The 27076-nt window shown below is 41.0% G+C and overlaps 1 protein-coding gene across 1 annotated transcript in view; it reads left to right on the top strand.

Annotated features, from left to right (window-relative positions):
* Window positions 1–239: 239 nt before the first annotated feature.
* REEP3 (receptor accessory protein 3) overlaps window positions 240–27076 on the top strand; it is a 44777-nt gene continuing 17940 nt past the window's right edge. The window contains exons 1-2 of the mRNA XM_087702509.1: window positions 240–417; window positions 15944–16016. Coding sequence (XP_087558635.1) covers window positions 386–417; window positions 15944–16016 — 105 coding nt within the window. The 5' untranslated portion in view covers window positions 240–385. The remainder of the gene's footprint in view (window positions 418–15943; window positions 16017–27076) is intronic.

Here is a 27076-nt window from a genome sequence, read left to right as displayed (position 1 = left end):
AATAAAAAAAGGAATTTTACCCTGCTCGCGATGAACCTACAAAGAGGACAAGGCTACGCCTGCGCAGACACCCGACCCATTCTCTCCTCCCCCGGCCAAGCGAAGCGCATGCGCACGGCCGTCGATGGCACGGAACGGCAGAGGAAGTCCGGGGCCAATCCGTGGCGAGGGGGCGGGGCCTGTGTCAGTTGTTACGGGTTGGGGGAGGGGCAGAGGGCGGGACTCCGTTGTCTTTCTTTTGAAACGGTGGGAGCCATTCGAGGTCCGGTGGGGCGAGGAGCCGGAGGGCCAGCGGGGAAGGGCGGGACCGACCGAGGCCCGCTGCGGCTGCTGGGTGTTCTGGGGGCGGTGGCAGGATCCAAGGCCCAGCCCTTCGAAAAACAACATGGTGTCGTGCATCATTTCCCGAGTCGTTGTGTAAGTAGTTAGGGGGGGGGAGTGGGTGCCGGTGTGACAGCGCCCGTTCTGAGACCATTGCGAGGGGAAGGGAGGGAGGAAAGGAAAGGAAAGGAGGAGGGACGGAAGGAGGAAAGAAGGAAGGCGGAAGGGAGTGAGGGAGAGCGGAAGAAGGGAGGAAAGAAGGAGGGAGGGAGGAAAGAAGGAAGGGAGGAGGGAGAGAGGAAGAAGGAAGGAGGGAAAGAAGGAGGGAGGAAGGAAGGAGGGAGGAAAGAAGGGAGGAAGGAGGGAGGAATGAAGGAAAAAGGGAGGAAAGAAGGACATAGGGAGGGAAGAAGGAGGGAGGGAGGAAAGAAGGAAGGGAGGAAAGAAGAGGGAGGAAGGAAAGAGGAAGGAGGGAGGAAGAAAGGAAAGAAAGAAGGGAGGGAGGGAGGGAGGGAGGAAAAAGGCAGGCAGGCAGGCTGAACCTCTTCTCACTGGCGCCTCCAGCATGGGGCTCACAGGGCTTCCCGGAAAAGTGAAGGAGCCCGCAGCTACTCCCAAGCATCCCTTCCTGGGCAAGGACCGCTGATGGCACATATGTGCTGGAGCCCCCACTTGGCTTCTGCTCCCAGCGGTGTCTGGAGCCGGTACCTCTTCCACCGGGCCCGTTGGGGTGGGGAGGGAAGGCCCAAGATGGAGGCAAAGAGCGAAGAGGCACCTGCATACTTCTTTTCTTAGCAGTGGTGCACAAGAGGGCTTGCCATTGCCTCTTCCCCCCTTTTGGGGGAAGGTGTTGACCAATCTACCCAGTTCAGCATAATGGGTAAGGTGCTGAAGACAGGAGGCAGTGAGTTGCATGCCTGCCTTAAGATATGAAAGCCAGCTGGGTGACCCTGGGCCTCTGTCTCTCAGCCCAGCCAACCTCACAGGGTTGTTGTTATGGGGAGGAAAAAAAGAGCAGTATATATACACTAACCTTGAATTGTACAAAATAAAGGTATAAATATAGTAATACTATTCTACAGCTGTGGGATTTCCTGGTGGCTTCCTATCCGAGCAATAACCAGATTCTAATGCTGGGAGAGATCGAGGGCAAAAAAAGAAGGGATGACAAAGAATGAGGTGGCTGGATGGAGTCACTGAAGCAGTTGGCATGAGCTTAAATCAACTCCAGAGGATGGTAGAGGACAGGAAGGCCTGGAGGAATGTTGTCTATAGGGTCGCGATGGGTTGGACACAACCTCACAACTAACAAGTCCCATTTAGCTTTCTGAGATGATCCAAAGTCGACTAGCTGTTGTCATTTTTGTGGAGTCCTTGATGCTTTCTGAGCTTGTTTGTTTGCACACAGTTCATTCCCAACTTAGGTGACATCATCAGTACTCACTGATTAATTTTTACTGATGTTAACTAATTGGGTAATGAAACATCTCCAAACAAACAGTCAAGCTTGGAGAACATCAAGAACTCTACAGTTCAATCCTGAGCTACCAAAGAAAATTTCTTTTTCTATTGGTTGTCATTCTTCCTTTCGCTTTAAATGTAATACTATGTTTTTATAGATGCTTGCTGCAATTACTGTATTTTTCGGAGTATAAGACGCTCTAAAGTATAAGACACACCTAGCTTTTGGGGAGGAAAACAAGAAAAATGTCTTACTCTGCCTTCCAGCAATTTGCCTCTGTGTAGAAAACAACAAACAGCCTGTTTCAGTTTCAGTTTAGCCTGATTAGCACAAGGGGGAAAAATCTGCCCCTGCCTCCTAGCAATTTGCCTCCTTGCAGCAAACAGCATGTTTCAGTTTCAATTTCAGCACTGTCTGGTTAGCACAAGCAGCTGATTGTTGGTTGGATTGGCCTCCTGACAATCAGCTGTTTCAGGCTGCAGGGATTGACATAGCCTATTGCCTCCTCCACGCCCCCCATTTTCGGCCTCTCAATGCCCCATTTACCACCCGTTCTGGGCAGCAGGAATCAGAATGGCTGTAAAATGGGATGCGTGGAGGCGGCAATAAGCAATGGCAATCCCTGCAGCTTGAAACAGCTGATGGTCAGGAGGCCGATCCAACTGACAATCAGCTGCTTATGCTAATCAAACTTTGCTGAAACTGAAACAGGCTGTTTGCTGTAAGGAGACAAATTGCTGGGAGGCAGAGGCCAAAGAATGGGGGCTGGCAGGTGGATGGACTACATTTGGTATAAAAGACACACCCAAATTTTCACCCTCTCTTAGGGGGGAAAAGATGCGTTTTATATGCCGAAAAATATGGGAGCTGGTAAGGGACACTGGAGTATGGGCAACTTGATGTTGAACCCAAGCCTACACAACTGGTAGAGGGGAAGGGACTATGTTGATAAGTGGAAAATAATTGTTTGCTGCAAAGGAATACCTGGCACAGTGACCAGCTCATTCTTAGCATTAGCGGATGCAGCGCTGGATCTGGCAGTGGACGGTGAGGTTTGGAGGTGCTCAGGAGCACATCTTTAGGAGATTGATAAATTTATTACTTTAAAAAAAAAAAAAGTTGGTGAGCCATACAAAGCTGGGGGTGAGGGGGGGAGATGGTCCATGCTGAGCAAGCCTGGTTTAGATTCTGTATTGTTGAAAGAAGATTTTAGATTGAATATAAGTTACCTGGGTACATCTATTTAGTATGTGCTAGTGAGATGTGAAAGTAAGAACATATACTTGACTTAATGATGTTGCAGTAATTAATACAGATTCAGATCTTCAGATTTTTGCATGATAATGATGCGGATGTTAAGCAATTGGCAAGAATAGGGTCTTAATCCTTTGGATCCTCAATGTTTCTTCCTATCTTCACTTTTACATACCGTATTTTTCAGAATATAAGATGCACCTTTTTCCCTCAAAAGAGAGGCTGAAAATCTGGGTGCATCTTATAGTAGCAATAGCAGTTAGACTTATATACCGCTTCATAGGGCTTTCAGCCCTCTCTAAGCGGTTTACAGAGTCAGCATATTGCCCCAACAACAATCCAGGTGCTCATTTTACCCACCTCGGAAGGATGGAAGGCTGAGTCAACCCTGAGCCGGTGAGATTTGAACAGCTGAACTGCAGTCAGCTGAAGTAGCCTGCAGTGCTGCATTTAACCACTGCGCCACCTCAGCTCTTATACACTGAATACAGCAGAAAGGCAGAAATGAGTGAAAAACGGGCCTTTTTTGCTCAATTTCCCCCCCCCCGCCCCCAGGGGTACTCTATAAGCCTCCTAAAGGCTATGCATACAATTTGTTTGACAAAAAACAGGCCACTTTTTGCTCATTTGGGGGGCACTCCCCAGGAGCACGCTGCAAACCCCCTAAAGGCTATTCATGCCTTTTTGGGTGGGGAGGAAACGGGCCCAAATTCACGAAAAACAAGTCGTTTTTGGGAGATTTGCGGAGTGCAAAAACTTTTTTTTTTAATTTGCCTCTTCAAAACCTTGGTGCGTCTTATACTCTGAAAAATATGGTACTTTTCAAGTATATAAAAATGAATAGTAATTATCATGAGTGAAAAATCATTTTCTAAATGTATTGCTATTCCCTAATGAAATTTACAATATTTGAAGTAATGATACGACAGATTCTGGAATTGATGCTATGACTTAAAAAAAAGAAGCACCCAGAAAGTGAAGCCCTATGCAAACCAAATAGTGGCTTTTATTCTTGTCAATGGATTTGGACATTAAAACTATTATCACTTAAATGGAGTATACATGGTCTACTGTGGGGGTAAAACACCCCTAACACCCCCCAGGTTGTGTTCTGTTAAGATACAGCCTGTTGTGCCTTAAAATGGTTTCTATTATACCGCTGTAAAATGGCTTCTACTGTACAGCAAAGTAGAGTTGCCATGGTAACAGCTTCACAGTACTCCACAAGGGAGCTCCTTCTGGTAAGGAGGAAAATCCAACTTTAAAAATTACGTTAGGTCTGGACATTTCCCCCCTATAAATAAATACCCAGCAACGCCGGGTTATCAGCTAGTCAAATATATATGTGCAATGTGAGATGCTGATTATGCAAAAATTAATCTTAAATTCCAACATGTAAAGCATCAGACAGTTTCTTCAATAAATGGAACTGGTCAAAACTGGCTGAACTAGTAAATAAACAGCTATTCCAAATAGTGTTAGCAAACATGATAGTGCGTGATGAAATGGACATGAAAAAACTCCCAAGCCTCTGATGATGTCTATGATAACACCAAAAACTTGTGTCCAACCATATAACCCTAAATGGCAGAATGGATTTGAAATAAGTGTGTAGACATGGGTGAGTAATGTAAATAACTCATTTTTTTTTAAACAACGCTCAGTTGGTTTGACAGTGAAGTTTGAAGTTAACTAAAAGCAGAGTGTAGAACATTGTTACACAATAAGATATTCTATATTATTCTTCACTACTCTTAAGACACATAAGATTTAATCAACAAATGATAATATATATTAAAGTTGAAAGATCACTTGTATAATCTTCAAATGAATAGCTTTAGAGATTGAGAAGTTTTCAAGCAACTGTATCAGAGGTGTTATTCTGCCAGTTCGCACCAGTTCGGGTGAACTGGTAGTGGCTGTGGTGCAAGGCTCCACCCACCCACCCAGACGTCACGACAGACCTTCTGCGCATGCGCACCCCTGCTATTGAACTGGTAGTGAAGATAATAGGATACCATTACTGAACTGTACCAATGTGAACAGTTGCAAGGAGCACTAGCATACCCACCACTCAGAAATGCCAGGAATTTTGGAAACTGAGCCTACAGTAGGTGATGAAAGAAAGTAAGAAAGCTACTGAAAAATGATGAAAGCAGCTGAAGTGCTTTACTGAAAAATGGAGTTGCTGCTAAGCGTTATAACTTCTTTGGCACTTGGAGAAGGTCCCCATCATGCGAAAACTAGAAATTATAATCTATTTTGAGGGGGGAAAGGCAACTGTCCCAAATTCAAATTCTAACTGGGAAGAAGCCTCCCTTCAAATATCAGAAAGGTCTTCATGAAAATCATCTACCTATAATTCTAGAAATGGCAGGAACTATTAGAGAATAGGCTGATTTCTACCCAAACGGACAATAATGTTTCACCATCCTGCAACTCATAGAAGAAGAAAAATCACTATGATTAATATTAGTTGACTTTCGAACAGCCTTTAAAAGTATATTCTGGAACTACTATATATGGAAAGCATTGAAAATTGAATACATGCCCACAAAAATATAATTTTGCCCACTGGGAGAAACTTACATCAACTGCATGGGCATCCAAGACGAACTTTCAGAGAAATCCCTAATCGGAATGGGATTTAGGCAAAACTGTGTGTTTACTCCCCTGCTACTCAGTACCATAGCTGCTGCTGCTGTAGTGAGGAAAGGTTTTGATGTCAGACATGGGGAATAATGAACCCCATTACATGTCTTGTTTGCTGTTAAAACTTGCCATATTTGCAGGCAGTAATACAAAGGTCACAGACATCTTGTATGATGTCACGACCACTACCCATTTCATATGTTTTGAAAATACTCACAAAATGGAGGTTTTAATGGATTGTATTCTACTATTTAATATACTATAATTCTAAGATTTGAGAATTAATATCAATGTGAATGATGTTATAAATTTTGAGGGTTATTGCACAGAGATAGTTGTATCCAGATGACATACTACTTAAGGTAAGATAAAATGTTCATATTTTAAAAAATAATAATAAAAACTTTTTAAAGAGTAGGTTAACCAGATCAGATACTGATAGAAATTTCTGATAGAAGAAAAGGGGCCTATTTATGAGGATTATTTTAGCCTTGTGTCAGATGAGGTTCTTGAATTTGCTTGGAATTTGACATTGGCTGTGTATCTCCTATAGCCGTGATGGCGAACCTGTGGCACAGGTGGCACACAGAACCCTCTCTGCGGGCACATGAGCTGTCGACCTAGCTCAGGTCCACTGTACATGCATGCGCACCTCCTGCCGGCCAGTTGGTTTTGGGGTCTCTGCCATGCATGCACGGGGGCAGGGCACATGTGGGAGATGTGCACCCATGCATGGGGGGTTGGGGCCCACACAGGGGGGGTCACACCCCCTGCATGTTGGTCACGCAAGCATATGTGTGGGAGTGGGACGTACACGGGGAGGGTTGCATGCACATGCATTGGGGGTGAGGGCGCGGGGGAGGGTTTGCCCGTGCATTGAATTATGGGTGTGCACACGTGCTTTCGGCACAGTGACGAAAAGGTTTACTCATCACTGTCCTATGGAGTTGATTGAGGCATGTTCTTACTTGGTTACTTGGGTAGAATTTCAGCCTATTGATCCTAATAAATTGAACAGAATGCTCAGGTCTATGAATCTGGCCACTTGTGTTTTAGTTTCGCTTTCCTTCTAGTTTAATCAGAGCCTCCTGAGAGATGACATGTGGTTGGATCTGTTGTGGATGCCAGTGTTTCAAGGGAGGAGGTGGTTCCCCCTCAAGCTATCGCTGGATCCAACAGATTTGACCAAATTCTGCCCTATCTCTTTGTTAGGGAAGACTGTTGAAAAGGTGGTGAGTCTGTAGTACCAGAGAACTTCAAGCGAAGGAAATTGTCCTTTTCAGCCAACTTTCAGACCTTTTTGTAGTGCTGAAATGGCGTAGGTACAGTTGAGGAATTATTTCTTTTGGAATGGATAGGATTATGCATTTATCCTGGTATTTTGTTGATCTCTCAGTGGCCTTTAATATCATTATGGTATTCTTCTGTTGACTAGCTTGGGTAAATGGAAATAAGAGACACTGTTTTCAAGTGTTCCACCTATTTCTTTCAGGGTTGCTTCCGATCATTGCTGGGGAAAGAAAATTGAGCCCGACTCTACTTTCCATTCCTTTTTAACATACACAGGAAACTGATTCAGAATCCAGTGTGCAAATGTCTGAAGTAGAGATCTCAATTTCATATCATATTCAATTGTCATAGAAGTGCAAAACAGCAAGGGAGGGAGGGATAGGAACGTTTTTATAAAATTTATTAAGAATTGGTTCAAATGAATGCTTGAAAAAGTTTAGTCTGGAGAAAAGCTGTTGAAAAATTGTTTATTGCGGAAGTATGTCTTAAATATTAGGAGCTTTAACTTTGGGCTAGATGACCTATAAGGTCCCTTCCAACTCTGTTAACTTTGTTAATCTCCAACCCAACCCCACTACATCTGTGCCTAGAAAATGTGATCATCTATTGGTATCACCATTTTATTATTACACTGGCTGATGACCTGGCGTTGCCCAGGTATTTATAGACACTGAAGCGTTTGTCTGACAGGGAGCCTTTGAAAGGTGCCATTCTTCCCCCTACTCTCATGCCCATCATTCCTGCCCGCTCCTTCCCCCTCTCATGCGCTCCTCTTTCCCGCCTATCGACGATCCTGGCACTTTGCTAAATCCATCAGGCACTTCCCCATTGGTCTACTGGAGGGTGAATATCAAGGCTGGCTTTCCAGAGGAAGCTGTGAAGGAACTGACATAACAAACAATTGCCATTCTAGGACACTGCACTCACTCTCCTTCATGGCCCAGGAATTCCAGTGTTATGCTGGAACACACAGACACAGACACACAGACACACGAGAGGTGTCAACCACCCTTCCCCCAGTATTTGTTTCCAGAGGGTAAGTCATCTGTGTATCCAGTTTGGCTGAAATTGCTCGAGGCGCTCCAGAGTTATGCTGGAACATACGTACATACATACATACACAGATGTAGGTATGCTGGTCTTATTGTATTCGGGTCTTTTCCCGTGTAAGATTGAGATTGTCTTGGCAACGTTTCAGCGAAGTCTCACTTGCCATCTTCAGGCTGGGGTTTGGGCTTAAAGCGTGGTCGTAGGATTTATAGAAAGATGGCAGCTCTGACCACGCTTTAAGCCCAAAACCCAGCCTGAAGATGGTGAGTGAGACCTCGCTAAAATGTTGCCAAGACAATTTAAATCTTACATGGGAAAAGACCCAAATACAACAAGACCAGCATATATGTGTGTGCGTGTGTATGTACACTATATTGCCAAAAGTATTCGCTCATAACTGAGTGATTATGTGGATGGGTGAGCGAATACTTTTGGCAATATAGTGTATGTATGTATGTATGTATGTATGTATGTATGTATGTATCATATAATATATAATATATAATATATAATATATAATATATAATATATAATATATAATATATAATATATAATATATAATATATAATATATAATATATAATATATAATATATAATATATAATATATAATATATAATATATAATATATAATATATAATATATAATATATAATATATAATATATAATATATAATATATAATATAATATGAAAGAAGATGGGGGAGGAGGAGGAGGATTAGTGAATCTGACTTTTCAGTTACCTGTCCCATCCCCAGCAAAGCAAACCTTTGCTTATAGAATGATCTTTGTACTTTGTACAAAATATATGCAGTTGAAGTCTGGAGGACATTTCTTTTTATGGCTTGACTGAGATAGGCTTTACCAATACGTTAGAGCACTTTATACATTCTACCCTTTTTTATGGAGTTCAAAGGAAGCAATAGATAAAAGACCTATTTCTCCATACAGGTATATTTTGAGGACAATATCCTTTTATCATACCCAGACACAGAGCTAATGAGACACTTTGTAATGAGACAATTTATGTGTCACTCAGACAGAATGTCACAAGGAAAGGCAAACCTGTTTAACAGGAAAGAAGCTCCTACAGCAACTTTATCTATAGAGTCCATGGTGCTCTCTGAGCTTGGTTGTTGTTTTTTGCCGTGACCCGTCAAAAGCGCGGAGGACAAAATCGCGCTCGACGAAAGCGCGCATGTGACGTCATCACAGCGCGACGAAAAAAATTAAAAATTGAAATAAAATTAAAATTAAAGCAAGCCGATTCACATAAAGGTAAGGGTTAGGTTTAGGTTTAGGGTTAGGGTTAGGTTAAGGGTTAGGGTTAGGTTTAGAGCGTTAGCGTTAGGTTTAGCGTTAGGTTAAGGGTTAGCGTTAGGTTTAGCGTTACGTTAACGGTTAGGTTTAGGGTTAGATTTAGGGTTAGGATAAGGGTTAGGTTTAGAGTTAGGTTTAGGGTTAGGTTTGGGGGGGTTAGGGTAAGGTTTTAGCTTTATTTTTACATTTTTCGATCATAGCGCGATGTTTTCGTCGCACTGTGATGACGTCAAATGCGCGCTTTCGTCGAGCGCGATTTTGTCCTCCGCGATTTTGTGGTGGAACCGTTTTTTGCAGACATTTTATCTTTATCTTCCACTAAACCGAGCATTTCGTTTCTGATGATAAATATTCAAAAGTCCTTATATACAATTGCTTAAGATTTATGGCAACTTTTTTGCCTGTTTGTCAGAAAAGATGCAAATCCTGTCCTGCTTTCTTTAAATACTGTAGTTAAATACTGATATTTGTGTTAGGATTAGGTGTTATTTTCTATATTATTCTCAACAATCATGATTATGCAATCATAGTCAAGCATGACAGTCCTGGTCATGCTTCAGATAGAATATTATGAAAATGGTCAGGATGAAGTTTACTATACTTGAAGTTTACTTACACTGAGACATTAAGGAGGACCAGAATAGGTGCACTACCTCCATCTCAGTGCTGCCAAATGCCATTTATAAGTACAGTCAATATTACCTCAATGTATTTCTCATCTTGAAATCTGACTGAAAAAAAATCTAAATACTCTGTTTCCTCCAGGATCCTATTTTTTGTGGGTTTTATTGCCACAAGTAATCTTTTAATGAAGGTTCTTATTTATGCTTGGTTGGTTTTGCTCTTTGTTTTCCTCCGATGATGATATAGATGTGTCTTCTGCCTCTTTGTCTCTTGGAATTCTTCTGTGATTTGTAAGGGAGACTACATAATGGTATTCCGGCCAGTAGAGCTGGCGGCAGACTCGGACAGTGAGGAGGTTGGGAAGGAACATGGACCAATCCTGGAGTCTGGGGAAAGCTCTGATGAGTGCTCTGCGTCAGAGGCAGAGATGGGGCCAGGGCCGTTCGACAGCTACCAGCTACCTTCAGAGTCGGAGATAAGTGGGGCAGAAGAACAGCTGGAGCGCAGAGCTGTCAGGAGAAGGGAACAACTAAGGAACAGGGGTCGACTCGGGAGTAAAGGCAAAAGTAGCCCCTCCTATAGGGAAAAATAGGAGCAAAAGGGGAGTGGTGTTTGCAGGAGGCAATAATAATATCGTGAAGATTTGTTTATCTGAGTTTATGCCTCACAGAGGCTCTTTGCCAGGTATTTCATTTTACCGCATTGCGTCTGGAAGCTCTCAACCTGGCAACTCTCCAAGGACTGATAAAGTCTCTTGTTGCAGTAAAACCTTGAAAGGCTTATTGCTGGGACTTTTTCTGGATGTGAATGCCAGGAATCCACATTAACAAAATAAAAAGGTTTTTTTTTTGTGGGACAAGGAGTCTGTTTTGTGATTTTATTAAGGTCAGAACAATAGGTGTGATTCTGTCTAAGGCCATCACTGCCAATTTGTTCTGAGCAACTGAAGCATAGAGCCTCAGGACCCACTCAAATTCCCTTGGAAACCCAGCAGGGTCCATAATGCACCTGATCAGACCAGTTTAACAGGTTCTTTCTCCCTGTGGCAAGGGGTAGCTACAAAGAATACCAAGGCCACTTGGGAGTAATTTGACCATGACAAACAATAATGATAATATCCTCTGCTTCAAGACAAATACCAGATCTGACGGTTCAATGCAACTGTGACTTCAACTCGCAATAATCTGGTCAATTATCATGACTATTATTCCAAAGTCACCTTCAACTCTGCATCCAGTAAAGGAAGATTCATTAAGTACCCTTATACTCAAGCATTCATGCTGAATATTCACAAAGTGCAAATTTTTACAAAATAGAAAATTGGAAAAAAGTATTGATAGTGCATTAAATGATCGCCATCAAACCTCCCCTCCTTCCCCCACCCCCCAAATGCTTCCAGTTAAGATGTGGCGGGAGGCACGCGGTGGTTCAGTGACTAAGACGCTGAGCTTGTCGATCAGAAAGGTGGGCAGTTCAAATCCCTAGCACTGTGTAATGGAGTGAGCTCCTGTTACTTGTCCCAGCTTCTACCAACCTAGGAGTTTGAAACCATGTAAAAATGCAAGTAGAAAAATAGGAACCACCTTTGGTGGGAAGGTAACAGTGTTCCGTGCACCTTTGGCTTTTAGTCATGCCGATCACATGACCATGGAGACGTCTTCGGACATCGCTGGCTCTTTGGCTTTGAATCGGAGATGAGCACCACCCCCTAGAGTTGGGAACAACTAGCACGTATGTGCGGGGGAACCTTTACCTTTACCTTAAAATGTGATGGAGAAAGAATAGTTTATGGAGTTGGCTTGTAGAGAAAGTCACAAAATTGATCTTGTTATTGTATAAACCAAGAATTTGCCATTTCCTGATGGAAGAGTTTAAGAAACTGTCTAAAACTGCTATTTGGCTTTGATTAAGAAAATACGTGGCTGCTTTTATTACCGTTTTTATTCTCTTGGAAAGGTTATATCGCTGTATGGTTACAAGCAATGAAGAATTAAGTTGGGCTTCTAGATGGTTAACGTAGGTAGGGCCTAGTGTCAGAACATGTTGGAGATTAATGTAAATGGGTTATGACTTTATTACTTTACATGCAGTCTAGCTTAATAAACTGTTGTATACATTTGCTCTAAACCTGTTTTTCCACAGCCATAGAAGCCTTAGGAAATACTTGAAAGAGTTGGGCTGCTGCCAACTTCTGTTTTGAATTGAAAACAACCATCTGCTGATTTAAAGCATAGTTCACTGGGCTACCATGGAAACCCCAAGTGTTAAATAGACGCTAGCTATTTAAGTTTAGAAAAACAAAAAGCCTTATGGAAAGAGGGCAACTTTTTAAAAATCCTGAAATGCTGGTAAAATTATAATAGATTTTCGGCTGGAGATGTCTATGGAGATTTTTCCTTGAAGAAGTTTCACTTCTCATCCGAGAAGCTTCTTCAGTTCAGATGAATATATTTTCCTGTTAAAAAAGAATAATGGTGTATTTTTTCTTATGGATAACTTCTTATGGAACTTACAGAACTCCTAGGCAAAGGGTTGGATTAGAAGAACTCCAAGCTTGCTTCCTTTCCTTTCCTTTCCTTTCCTTTCCTTTCCTTTCCTTTCCTTTCCTTTCCTTTCCTTTCCTTTCCTTTCCTTTCCTTTCCTTTTCCTCTCCTTTTCCTCTCCTCTCCTCTCCTCTCCTCTCCCCTCCCATCCCCTCCCCTCCCCTCCCCTTCCCTTTCTTCCTTCCTGGTTCTGACCAGAGCCCTAACACAATCAAGAGTCTCAAGCCATCCAGCAATAAAAATCCAGTCTTTTACTAGGAGCACCATATCAGCATTATTTAGATAAAGCCAACTCTGTCTTCATCCCTTTCATGTCTTGCCTCTGACCCTGTTTCCCCCTCTCCCCAAAGTGTGTCACCAGGTCACATTCCCCAACGAAGTAATTTCAAGGGTTGCAGAAGTCACTACCTTCCAGGCATTGCTGGTATCCATGGAGATGGCCTTGACTTGGTCAGCCTGAATACATCTTGTTATGACTGAGGAGTAAATTCCTTGGTGCAACTGCAAGGCACAATTTCCCATCCCGCTGCCTATGGCAACTCAGGAGCAGGTCAGGGAAACTTCACGAGTTGACAACTTCCTTCCTTCCTTCCTTCCTTCCTTCCTTCCTTCCTTCCTTCATCTTCCTTCTTCCCTTTCTTCCTCTTCCTGTCTTCCTTCCTGGGTTGGTTGGAAAACAACCCAACAGGAATCACTTCTTCAGAGATGGAGGCAGGTTTGTAAATCTAGTTTAATTTTAACAGACAATCATCCATTGTCACTACTGATTATACCTTAATTCTGAATACCTAAGTTTTGCCTAGGAAGGCTTGCCTATACAGATCCAGAGAGGCATACGATTTATCTCATATGCATACATTTATCAGATTGCAGTAAGGATCCAATATTTTTCCTGGCTCATTGTTTCTAAAAGATTCTAAAACCCCATTCAGTGTCTACAACTAGTTTCTAGCCACTTACTTTGAACTGGGGCAAGTGTTCCTTGGAGCAATAGGTTTTCTGGCTGTTGGTGTGAATATATGTGGGTTCTCTCCTTTATTATTATATATAACCTGTAAGTTAAAAGGACATAGATGTGGGGCTTGACACCACTGACAATTTCAGATTCCTTGTCAGATTTTCTCCAGTTTAGAGAAAACATTTTTATATGGAGAAGAATCATAATGGTTATAAAATAGCTAAATAAATTTGTAAGAAGAAAAAGCAGTGTAAAGTATAATGGAACTGGCCAACTACAGTTAGCAGTGTTCATGATAGCAGTGTTCCAATATCTCAGGGGTTGCCACAAAGAAGTGGGAGTCAAACTATTCTCCAAGGTACCTGAGAGTAGAACAAGAAGCAATGGGTGGAAACTAATCAAGGAGAAAAGCAACTTAGAACTGAGGAGAAATTTCCTGACAGAACAATTAATCAGTGGAACAAATTGCCTCCAGAAGTTGTGAATGCCCCAACACTGGAAGTCTTTAAGAAGATGTTGGATAGCCATTTGTCTGGAATGGTATAGGGTTTCCTGCCTAGGCAAGGGGTTGGACTAGAAGACCTCCAAGTCCCTTCCAACTCTGCTGTTGTATAATAAAAATGCATAATCAAGTTAATGGCCTGGTTTGCACATTGCATGAGGCCATAACATAGTACATTTTAGGTTTCATTTTCAATAAAGCATGCTTCAAATAAACCAGGGCATAGCATAATATATGGACCGAGCCAGTATACCTGTAATAATTAAACACATACTGTTACACATCTTGTCCTTGGATCCCAAAGCAGATTTATTTCGGAAGGTTACCTTGAAAAATGAATGTTTTCCCATTTCATTCTTTAGCTTAGTATTTTATAGTACTGTTAACATTTCAGAAATACCTCAGCACATCCAGTAGTTTTAGATAAGTATAAGGTATTTTTATGTATGTACTCCAAAGTACTGTATTTTTCAGAGTATAAGATGCTCCGGAGTATATGATGCAGCTTAGTTTTGGGGGAGGAAAACAAGAAAAAAAAATCTGCCTCCCAGCAATTTGCCTCCTTGCAGCAAACAGCATGTTTCAATTTCAGTACAGCTGATTAGCACAAGTAACTGATTGTCGATTGGATCAGCCTTCCGACCATCAGCTGTTTCAGGCTGCAGGGATTGTCATAGCGTATTGCCGCCTCCGCATGCCCCATTTTTGGCCTCTGTGTACCCCATTTTCCACCTGTTATGGGCGGCGGGGAAAACAAATTCTGCTTCTGCCTACCAGCATCCATGGCTTCCGGTCAGTGTGTGAGAGTTCATGACTTGGAACACATGGTAGCAAGGTCAGCCAATGAGGGCTGTTTTGTCTCTGAAACAATATTTGTTATGTGAGCAACAAGGAGACAGGAAGGAGCCTGGCTTAGGTGAGAACTGAAAGTGAAACTGCTTGTGTTTTTCTTGTATTTACTACTACCTTGGAAAACCTGCTTTTGGTAATGTATTGTATATTGTTGTTATTATTTTGAATCCTGCTGAATCAGTTACTGTGCTTTCTGAATGTGATTGCTGCTGCAAACTCTGATCAGCCAGGTCAGCTTCAGCACTTATTGCAGCCTGATTCAGTACAGCTGATTGGCGGGTGGATTGGACTGCCGGAATACCCCCAATCAGCTGTTACAGGCTGCAGGGATTGCCACAGACCATCACTGCCTCCATGCCTCACTTTTTTGGCCTCTGGTGGGGGTGGATGGGGCTACATTCATTGTATAAGACACACCCAAATTTTCACCCTCTTTTTTGGGGGGGAAAGGTGTGTCTTATATTCCAAAAATATGGTACTTCTTTACATAACGAACATCTGGTACTAAAATAAAAGAGCTACATTTGGAGTATCAGGATTAGGGTAATTAGGAACAAAATTGTGGAAAATGGGATCTCTTCCATCACACTTGCCCTGACATGGAAAATGAGAAATGAACCAACTTGTCTACCTTTATGTTTTACTCTAATTTGTAGTCATTGTGCAGTCAAGCAGTTACAACATGACAGATTATCTGTTTGAAGCAAACAGTTTTGTCAAAAAAGAAGCTATGGCTAGTTCAGAAATGCATCGTTTCTGTTTCTACTTGGTTTTTCCTTATGTATAAGCCTTTCATAGCCTTATAGCACCTATTCAAGCCAGCTAGCAGTTCTTATCTTTTTCCTGGCAAAATAATAGGTATGAAAAGATCTGAAATCTTAGTGCTTAGTGAAAAAAACTTTCAGTATTTTTTAAGAGGCAGGTTTTGATGCGTGAGCACATGAGAGATGCCCAGAGAATGCAGTGCTCAATAGCTGTGATCAGAATAGACATAGTTTGAAATTAGACTTATCTGAATATGAGCGTCTTTTCCTTTTTTCCTTAAGTAATATGTACTCTTCACTACCCTGATTACTGTCTGCCTTTGTTCAATTCAAATATTTTCCTTTACATATAGGTTGGTCTTTGGAATGCTGTATCCTGCTTATTATTCCTACAAAGCTGTAAAGACCAAAAATGTCAAGGAATATGTGAGTACTTAATTTTCAACATTTCTTTTCAGTATTAATCTTTATTCAGCTTTTGAGCGTGCGTAATAATGTCAGCAATAAGACGGATTTTAATTTGTCAAGAGATGTTAATCTTGGTAATTTATGATACACTGTAATCATACGTATTTCATGTTTAAGTGAAGTGTTGATATTGCACTATTTAATTTTAAAATTTGATGATAAATTGAGAAGTAATGGAAGGAATGTCTGCTGTCGAAATGCCGCTCTTCTTTGCTACCTTCTTAATCTTTCTGCAGCATATTCTCTCCTCACCATCTTCACGGTGATTAAATGATAGGGCTGAATTGGAGAGACTAGATGTGATAGCAATCCTTGCGGGAGTGCAGGGAAGGAAAGAAACTGGAGGCTGCATATAAAATTCTGCCTTAACTTGGAAGGTTACCAACTGCTTCTTCACAAACCTGCTGTTCTGATCTAGGCTTCCCCAAAAAGCACGAAGCAGAGTCCTGGTCCCGACAAAACCCCTTTTATTAAACGAATGTGAATTCCTCTCATTCACATTCAGCAAAGGCCTGGCAAACAGTCTTTCAAAGGAGTAATTATGACTACAGACCTTATCTATCTTGGAAAACTGGCAAGTAAATATTTCCCAAATGAGGTGCTGTGCAAGGAAAGACACAGAGTTTCTGAGATTCACGGACAGATTTTCACACTCCTGAAATAAATCTAAAGACCGAACAAACAAATTGTTTCCTGCAAAAGCCCACTCCCCTTTCGCTCCTCTTTTATTTCTTATGGGACGGACCAATCACCTTCCACCTGTGACTTTACTCCCAAGTCTACCCTGATTTCTGAGTTGTTCTTTTCTTCTGGCAGCTCTGCGCATGCACATACTGGGAACATGCTCCAACTGTTCCTCTGCCTCACTGCTAGCTTCGTAGGCACCTGATCACTGCCAGATGGCCTCGGCCCTGTCTCTGCCTCTGACGCAGAGCCCTCGTCCGAGCCTTTCCCAGATTCCAGGACTGGCCCATGTTCCTCCCCAACCTCCTCACTGTCCGACTCTGCTGCCAGCTTTGGTGGCCCCTGGTGGGCTGCAACACCTGTTTGTAGAGATAAGCATCAAAAATGCTTTTTCCAAAGTTTTAGAAAGTGGTTCCAAATCACAAAAAAAGCATACACTTAAGAAATTTATGAAAAATATAGTAGGCATATGAAAAAGTCCCGATAGAAATAACTTATGCATGCGAATGTGAATATTATACAAAAAAAATATGACCTTTGCTTAGTACAAAATACATTATATTGCCAAAATTATTCGCTCACAACTGAGTCTGATTATGTGGATGGGTGAGCGAATACTTTTGGCAATATAGTGTAGAAGAGACTGAGTTCATACATTTTGCTAAGCCAGGGGGAGTTACTTAATCAAGTGATCAACTGCATCCTAACATTAGTTGAACATAATAAATCATCAATGATATAATTGCTTTTTATATTTTCCACATTTTAATTTAAAGTGCTTAGTATGCTTCTGTTTATGTTGACTCTGATAATCCAATAATAAATTAGTTTTTCTTCTCTGGCTGTATTGAAAGTGTCTCTGGGTATTGTAAAAGTATTGTTTTAAGCCAGAGATGGCGAGTGCTGAAAAGGGAGCATCTACATGCGCTCGTCTGGATCACAAACTGGATGAGAAGCTGCCCAGGGCCTATTTGTGTGCCTGAAAATGAACTTCTGGTTTCCGGAATACGCATGCATACCAACCAGCTAGTCTCCCAGTTACTGGTGCATGCATGCTGGCCAGCTGATCGTTGCGTGCGCGCAACGATCAGCTGGCTGGCATGCATGTTCATGCAAGACCAGCTCTTCCAGATTCCAGCACTGTTGCACATACAAAGGCCAGCTGACCATCATGTGTGCATGCAGGCCAGAAACCCGGAACAGGAATGGGCGACGCTGCACGTGCCAAGTGGCATGGCTTCATGTTCCACTTTGGGCACACGTGCCATAGGTTTGCCATCATGGTTTTAGGCTGTTGCATAGAATTCAGGTACTTCAGAGCTAATGATATTTCTGATGCCTAGGCTACTCTTTGACGTATTAGTCAATTAAGCTTGCTCCGGAATGTAGCTGTCTCACTCTAGCCACAAATCCTTCAAAGAGAAAGGACTTTTCTTTACTTTTCAACTTTGTGGGTAATGAAGCTAGGGTTGCTATCTGCATTCAGGGAAAGCAGCTGCAGCCAGGCAGAAATGCTTTCCACTGCCACTTCCCCAAGAATAGAATCAGCTCATCCCTTCTCCCAAAGGACCCCCGAAATTTGAGAGGAGGTGGGCTTCTTCATTCCACAATCACAGATTACTCTCAAGCATGCACATTGGTGTTCTAGGTGTCTGGGTAATTGAGTTACACCCTGACATTTTTAAGAAAGTGCTGATGTCCAGAGGCAGCCTCACCCCGTCCAGTCCCTTAGCCAGAGGTGGTATTCTGCCGGTTCAGACCAGTTCGCCTGAACCAGTAGCGGAAATCGCGGGTGGTCCAACCCACCCACTCCGGCTCCCATTTAGGCACTTTTTTAGCCAAAGCAAATGCGTGAAAGGTAAGCGCATGCGTGGATGGGGCATGCACACGCTCATATTTGCGAACCGGTAAGGGGGGGGTAAGTGAATACCACCCCTGCCCTTAGCCTACAAAAGTGTGGGTGTGAAGGAAAAAAAAAGGAAGACAACAAATAGGCTAGGAAGTGAGAAATGAAGCACTATTAATACAGGTAAGCAAAATCAGTCATCTGTCAGGACCACAAGCTGTGATAAGCAGCCCTTGGCCTGTAGTTCAATAGCAACCAGAAAAGGAGCAATCATACCGAGGCAGCACCTAATCTGTATGATTGCAATAACTTTTGGAGGGAGGCAAAGGTTGCATGCTACTTTACAGATTTTAATATGTATTTATTATAAGGATGACCATCAAGACTTATTCATGTCAACTTGCAACACCTAGGAGGGTGGAGTTAATTCAGGAGAATAGGAAAAAGTGTGTGCTACAATTATATATTTTGTACAGTTGTAACACCTTCTTCGCTGTAGTGTGTCCAGTCTGGGAAAACAATCCTCAGCATCCCATTCATCCCATTTGAGTCCCATTCATTTGTCAATTGGATAAATATAACTGATATATTCATTGATTGATTTGATTTATATGACTTCCCATATTGTAGAGTAACTCTGGACAACGTATCAATGCAGAAGCATAAAAAACAATAATAAAATAAAATACAGTAACACATGCATGCTCACATTTCCAGGGCTGGGCAAATCGGTTGTTACAGTATGTGATGCCCACCTCTCTCTACAACCCTAACGTTTTTAGAATTTATCTTAGAGAATATTTAAACATGTTAATCTTTGCATTTAACTTCCTCTCTGACTTGAGTGACTTAAGATCACAAATAACAGAATAACAGACTTGAAAGGGACCTTGGAGGTCTTCTAGTCCAACTGCCTGCACAAGCTGGAGACCCCGTACCATTTCAGACAAATGGCTGTCTAGTCTCTTCTTAAAAGCATCCAGTATAGGAGCACCCACAGCTTTTGAAGGCAAGGCAAGACATTCCACTGTTCATTGTTCTGACTGTTAGGAAATTGTGCTTAAAGTTTCTTTAAGTTTCTAACCCTCGTCACAGGATTGTGGACGATACTGAAGAAGAGAGTGCTATGTATGCTGCCTTGAGCTCATCAATTTTAAACTATTATCTGATTCTGTGGTGACCCTGTATCTTTGTATAGCAAGGATAGGTTTTTAGTAGTTGTTCTTACGATAATCTGATGGGCAAAAGTAACAGAATAACAGAGCTGGAAGTGACTTTGGAGGTCTTCTAGTCCAACCCCCCTGCTCAAGCAGGAGACCATATAAGGTTTCAGTCAAGTGGCTGTCTAGTTTCTTCTTAAAAGCCTCCAGGATGGCACATTGGTTCCACTGGTTGAATGTTCTTACTGTCAGGAAATTTCTCCTTAATTCTAGGTTGCTTCTCTCTTGATTAGTTTCCATTGCTTCTTTTTCTGCCTTCTGGTGCTTTGGAAAATAGGTTGACGCCCTCTTGTTTGTGGCAGCCGCTCAGATATTGGGACTATCATGTCTCCCCTAGTCCTTCTTTTCATCAGATTAGGCATTCCCAATTCCTGCAACCATTCTTAGTTTTAGCTTCCAGCCCCCTAAACATCTTTGTTCCTCTTCTCTGCACTCTTTCTAGAAACATCTTTTTATATTGTGGCGGAAACTGGATGCAGTGTTTCAAGCTCTTGCCAGGGCATTATAAAGCGGTAGTTGCACTTCTTTTGACATTGATTCTATCCCTCTGTTAATGCAGCCTAGTGCCAATCAGCAACTTCCAGACTCTTCAAGAAAAAGATATATTTACAAATTCATTAATTCCTGGTAGAACATCAACCAATATAACATTTTTACAGATTAGACAGGAATCCAGGACATGAGGTAAACAGACTCCATTATGTTCTTATACGCCAGTCAGGACCAAGGTTGATGATAAGATAGCAGGTTGTATGTCCAGTTGAGTAGATAGAGCATTCTTCGTTTTAGCTGTACAATTCTTTTTACTAAATTTTATGTAGTATCCATAATTAGCTAGATAATTATAATCACATAAGCACTCTTTGCATCACTGCCGTAATCTGTAGTTCTCCAAAAGCTTCTTTTGATGGGGTTGGAGGTAGCCCTCTACGTCTGACCATAACTGAGCCCTCCATTAAGGTTGTATGTCACGATGGTCATTCAGTTGGTCATCACATGAACTCACCAGGCCGTTTTTTGGCAACAATTTTTAAGAGAATGCCATGGCTGTAAAGCAACCACCACAATAGTTAAGTGTGTGCTGCCATTGTAAAATAAACCCATTTTTTTGCTGTGGGTGTTTTTTTTTTTTGGCTGGAAATCAGAAGTTAGCACTGATTTCCAGAAAAAATGTCAATCAAGTTTACAGGACTGCGGGCCGCTGCAAACGACTGTAAATACAGACCATATTCCTTTCTTTTTAAATTTTTATAAATATATCAAATCAATGTGTGAACAGTGTGGCACCTGGGTGTCATACATTCTAGTACAAATAAAACTAATAAAGTCAATCATAATTATTACATTCATTCAACTTATGTATTTCTAATAATAATATACATTTATAATAGGTCGCAATCTATCATTGTTCAATTATTCCATGTTTTCTCTTGCCATTACTTCCATTTTATTAAAGTATATGCACTAGTATTTCCCCTTCTCTTATTTCTATCACTTATTCTAACTCACAATGTCACAGGGGCGTCATGTGACGTATCAGGACTTCCCCTCCCTTCACTAAACTGGGCATGCATCCGGCCTGTGGGCCATGAGTTTGACAGCCCTCATTTAGAGGATAGAGGTAGTCCTTGAGTTACAACTGTTGAATGGCCATTCAGAGTTATGATGATGCTGAAAAGATCCTAACATTTACAACCAATCATGTGATTCAGATGTGGGTTACTCCTAGTTCAGCCTGGATCAGGTGAACTGGTAGTAGAGGTGTCGAGAGGCTCCACCCGCCTGGACGCTTCTGCATATGCGCAGAAACGTCCCAAACGTGCATGTGTGCCCGAGCGAACCGGTAATAAAAACATTGGAAACCCACCACTGATGTGATTGCTATTTTTGACCTTCTCAGCTGACTTTTGCCAAACAAATTGAGTGGGAGAAGTTGGATTTTGTTAGAACATTCATGACTGGGAGAAACATGATAACAAAGTCAGCCAATGAATAGGCATAGCAGCTAAGTCAGCCAATAGGAGTTGAAACAGATTGGAGTCAGGGCATGGTTTAGCCTGCAACCTTCTGAGTCTGTGCAAAGAATTGAAACAGAAACTTAAGAGTCTGTCTGCTCTGAACTCTGGAAACAAACAGTTTTCCTTTTTTTCCTGATAGATAGACAGACAGACAGACAGACAGACAGACAGACAGACAGACAGAAAGACAGGCAGGCAGGCCGGCAGGCCGGCTGGCAGACATTATAGGGATTAAAGTGTCCACAACTTTGACGAGTGTTTGGGATACTTAGAATAGGAATTCTAAATTTTATATTTATTTAGAACTAGACAATATTGTGAAAAAACTTTTTTTAAATAACGGGTTGTTTTTTTCTAGATAGATAGATTTTCTGAAAAAGTATTGTAGTCAGATATGTTTTTATTTTCCAAGAATTCCTAAGGATATCTGGAGTATGTCTGGAATAATAAATGTCTATTCATTTATTAGATAATGATTTATTATCATCTTGGTTTTCCATGCCTTTTGTTTTAAAAATGGGTGGGCAAGGAACCTAGAAGGTGTTATCTGGATGCATCCTTTGTTCTCCATTTATTGTATCAAAGCTTATCCTAAGGGTAAGGTTATGTGTGTGTGTGTGTGATGAAGAATGTAAGGCACACATGCCATTCAAACTTTGGTTGCTTATATAAAACTTGGTGACCAAGTTCATATTTATTATAAACCATAAACTATTAATTTCCTTCTTTCCTATCTACCCACCTAAGAGGATGTGTTTCTTTTGTATGTAAACCCTACTCTCTGCTTAAGAAATATATAATCAGCTGAAATTGCAGAGTATTTTAATGTGATTTGTCTCATACTTATTTAAGTTCTCATTTTGAGCTTGAAAGAAAGAACTGCATGACTGAACTTTGTTTTCCTTACTTGGCTTAACATCGCAAAAACTGCTATGCAGAGATAATATATTTGGACTTCAGTATTTTGTTTATGTCATTAGTTGCATGTACTTTGTGACTACATAGTGTTCTTTCAGACTGCTGACTTAGACAGCCAAATTCTACCCATCTTTTTAGAACTTGGCATCTGAAAGGTGATAATCATTCTACATAATTGCCCTAAACACATATTACTGAATAAAGAGTTTCTTTCCATTATATAGGAAATAATTTTTAGTATTGGCTTATTTTAGCAATAGGTAAACAGTTGTGATTTTTGAATATACTTTTTCTTTCAATTAACTCATTTAAGTGGTTTAGATGTCCGCTCATCTCACAACAGGTGAGTGAACCATGAATATTTGGGCCACCCAGATTGGGATTTGTTCCTTCTGTAGTCTGAGATGGGGTAACACTTCCCCTTCAAGAATTGTGTGCAATCTGGGATTCTTCCTGGACTCACAGTGCCTGCTCAACAGAGACAAATTCCTTATGTGTTCAGTTGCCCAATAAAGAAACTCCATTCTATTTAATCAATCAAACCTTTATTGTCAATGCACAACACGTGCACAATGAAATTGAATGAGCCTCCCTTGGTGCAGTCCACCCATGAACACAGAATACAGCTGAATAAATCAATAAGTAAAAAATAATCCCTAAACCCAATAAGTAATTAACTAACACACATATCCATATATGTATGTATGTATGTATGTATGTATAATGTGTGTGTGTGTGTGTGTGTGTGTATACATGCATACATGTTCTGACTCCCATCCGTCCGGTGATTAATGCCGACACAGGCTTAGTAGCTTGCCACTCTTTATTTACAGCAATTACAATCCTGTTGTCTGAAAGCCCAAACACGACTCACAGGCAAGAAGTTGGCAGCAACCCAGACTCCAACAGACAATGTGGACAAGAGCTTCTCCAGATTGTTACAACAGTTGTGTCCTGCAAAAGGACTCCTCCCAAAGTCTCTTCTTATATACTCTCTTGGGAGGGTCCAAGCCACAACCACCTGGGCTTGATTATCTCTTATGAGTCTGTCTCCGTAACTGCTGCCTCCGTTTCTCCACCCTATGTTGCCTGGCGTCAGGGACAAACTCCCTTTGATCTTCCCCCACTGCTCCATGCCTCAGGCGCCTCCTGGTGGCCAACCAGCCTCTCTGGTCCCTGCTTTGAGTCTGAACCCTGCCCAGGGTCCTCCACATTTTCCATAGCCGACTCACAGGGTTCCTCGCTATCGGAGTCCATCGGCAGCTCCAACGGCTCCTGATGGGCCACAACACATACATATATATTATTATACTACATTGGTATATACATGTTGCACATTACTCTGTCATTCTATTCCTATTCTATTCTTATTCTTATTCCTATTCCATCCCTGCTTTTTTTTTGGGGGGGGGGGGAGGCTGAAGGAATACAATAAATTGTATTTGCTCAGAATCTAATGTTTCATTTCTTCATTGTTGCTTAATATGGACTTTTCTATCAACATAGAATTATCTAAATATCAGAAAACGATATATAACAACAATTCCATTTCTTAAGTAAACCATTTTTAGAATGTACAAAATGTATATTCCTTTATATGGTCACCCATCTCATCAATATGACTCTGGGCAGCTAGCCAGAATTAAAATACAAGATGAATACAAATATATATTTTTCAAAGTGAAATATATTTTATGCATTTTATTTTATAGTAATTTTATTTCATTAAGATCATTTTAAACTGCCTATTATGGCCTTCCAGAAAATCACTTGTATGTAACTTTCAGTTTTACAGCAGTTCTTTCCTACCCTTTAGCCAAAATTCATAGGACAGAGAAATTAGAATTGAAGGAACAAATAATTTGTATTTTCCTAAATTACAAGATACATTGGCTCTTCTTTCATTTTAAAACAAAACAGGCTTCACCTTTGGGGGGGAAATGCCCATAACCAAAAACATTATTTCTAACTAAACTCTAGAAATTTTAATTCAATAAATAGAGCTCCATGGGGCCATACGTGCAAGTGCCAGAAACCACACAGCTCAACTTTAAAGTTAAACTGCCTTTTCTCTCTCTCTGCTTTTCCCTACCCCTCCTTCCTTGGCATTGCTTTATGCTCATTCTGTGAAGGTTCATATGAAGGTCAGTTTTTAAGGTAAGACAATCCTTCAGAATAGTTGTTTTAGCTGGCACATGCACTAATTTGGCTATTCACTGAGGCTGAAAATACAATACAACCCTCTGTGATTAATCTAATGTTTCATCACATGCTTGGATTTCTGTTCAATCTTATTATTTCAAGTCTGAGAAATTTTAAGAACAGGGTGAATGGATTTATTTCCAGACAGTATACAGATTTCTCAAAGAAATATGATATCATGAATTTGTTTATATGGCAAATAAATATCACTAGCACTTAGACATATACGCTTCACCGTGCTTTACAGCACTCTAAGCGGTTTACAGAATCAGCCTCTTGCCCCCAACAATCTGGGTCCCCATTTTACCCACCTCGGAAGGATGGAAGGCCGAGTCAACCTTAAGCCGGTGAGATTTGATCTGCCGAACTGCAGCTAGCAGTCAGCTGAAGTAGCCTAGCCTGCAGTACTGCACTCTAACCACTGTGCCACCTCACAAAATACTTTTCACAGAATAATTTTGGGTCTATAAATAAGTTGACTTTTTAAGTCTTCACATTGCTAAATAAAACAATAATTGCTTCAAATTAACCCTGTACAATTAAGTATTAAGCTTTCATTAATTAAGCTATTCAATAAATAACATAGTGCAACTTTTAAGATTTAATGCACCTATGGAAGGATTTTAAATTCAGATTCCATATCTGATATTTTTCTGTTCATTTTTTAATCTGGTGGTATATGCTATAATTAATAATTAAGAGTTTTTCTCATCAGGAAAATGATGAATTGCTGTTACATATTTTGGAAGCAGGATCATTGAGTTATTTATATTCAGGCATTTGCTGCTTTGATTTTATAGTTTCAAATACCGGTAGCTTTATCCCATTTTTAAAGAAAGAAAAATAGTAGTAATATAGAAAATTTGTCAGGGGCTGAAATATTTCCGAGAAGTCTCCCTCCTTCTTCAACCCAGCCACAATCACTCCACGCACACACGGAAACATATGACTATTTTTTCTTTTTCTTTTTCCTAATTACTTGCATAGGGATTATTCTTTATACTATTTATGTTGTCTGTATTTTTTGTCATGGATTGCACCAGTGAGGCTAAAACCAATTTCATTCTATACATGATGTACAATGACAATAAAGGCTATACTATAGTATATCATGCTTTTGAAAGTGTGATTTGCTGTCTCTGGAAGTAAACCTGCTGAATCAGAAACAATTTGGGGAGTTCTTTGCATAGCAAGCCAGTAAAGCAGGCCTAGGCAAACCACCATCCATACACCTTCAACCACCTTTGGAGGATTCGTTTTTGGGAACCATTCCTAGGACACTATGATCTACAGAAGATAAGATTCAATGTATTCCAGGGAAGTAGAATGAGTTTGTTCTTGAATCATGGGTAGGATTTTTTTTGCAATTAATTAGTTCAATTAATTATGGTTATCTCTTTGAATAAGACCCTGGATTTCAGCATGTGTTTATGGCAGAGAGGATGATTAGAAACAGATTGTATGGGCGAGAATTGATGTTCCTAAGCAGGCTGTTCTTTTTCTTCCCAGTCCTGTGCTGCTGTTTCGTTTCCCTTCTTGTTCTAAGCATCTATCCATTTTATAAATAAAAGGCAAGTACCACTCACTCATCACAAAATCTCCAGAACTGTAAAGCCTACAAACTTGAAATTTGGCATGTATGTTCCTATTGGCTTCTAGGTACTCACTAAGAAAGGATTTTTCAAAATGACCATTAGATCATTAGTATTTCTTATACAGTAATTATATGTATGCTGATGCTAAGGAGTTCTACTCCCTCTCCCCACATGAAAAGAACTCTGTTCCAACTGCCAGTTTATATTAATCTGCTCTGATGCTAAGGCGTTAGACATTCTACTCCTCCCCACCGGAAAAGAACTCTGTTCCAACTGCCAGTTGCCTCACATTCTGTTACCTCAGTTCAAATTGGCAGACATTCCACTCTTTCACTCAGGAGTGATCTGGGGCTCCTTACAATACTAAACGTTGGTACTTCACCAAAATGCCTACGCCTTCCATCTATAGAACTGCTTGTGGACTCAAGGCATCAGGATCAATATTCCCTTATGCGTTTCAATCACCGACCACCACTGAGCCAACGGCTTGTGAACCGAATTTCTCCTTCATAGCCCAATCACATAGTTTCGTTGA

Source organism: Thamnophis sirtalis, unplaced genomic scaffold, assembly GCF_051295495.1.
Source record: "Thamnophis sirtalis isolate CommonGarterSnake01/CBP01778 unplaced genomic scaffold, rThaSir2_p1.2 scaffold_15, whole genome shotgun sequence".
NCBI classification, from domain to species: Eukaryota; Metazoa; Chordata; class Lepidosauria; order Squamata; family Natricidae; genus Thamnophis; species Thamnophis sirtalis.
Note: the sequence above shows the minus strand (reverse complement) of the source record. Positions and strands in the feature narration are given on the sequence as shown.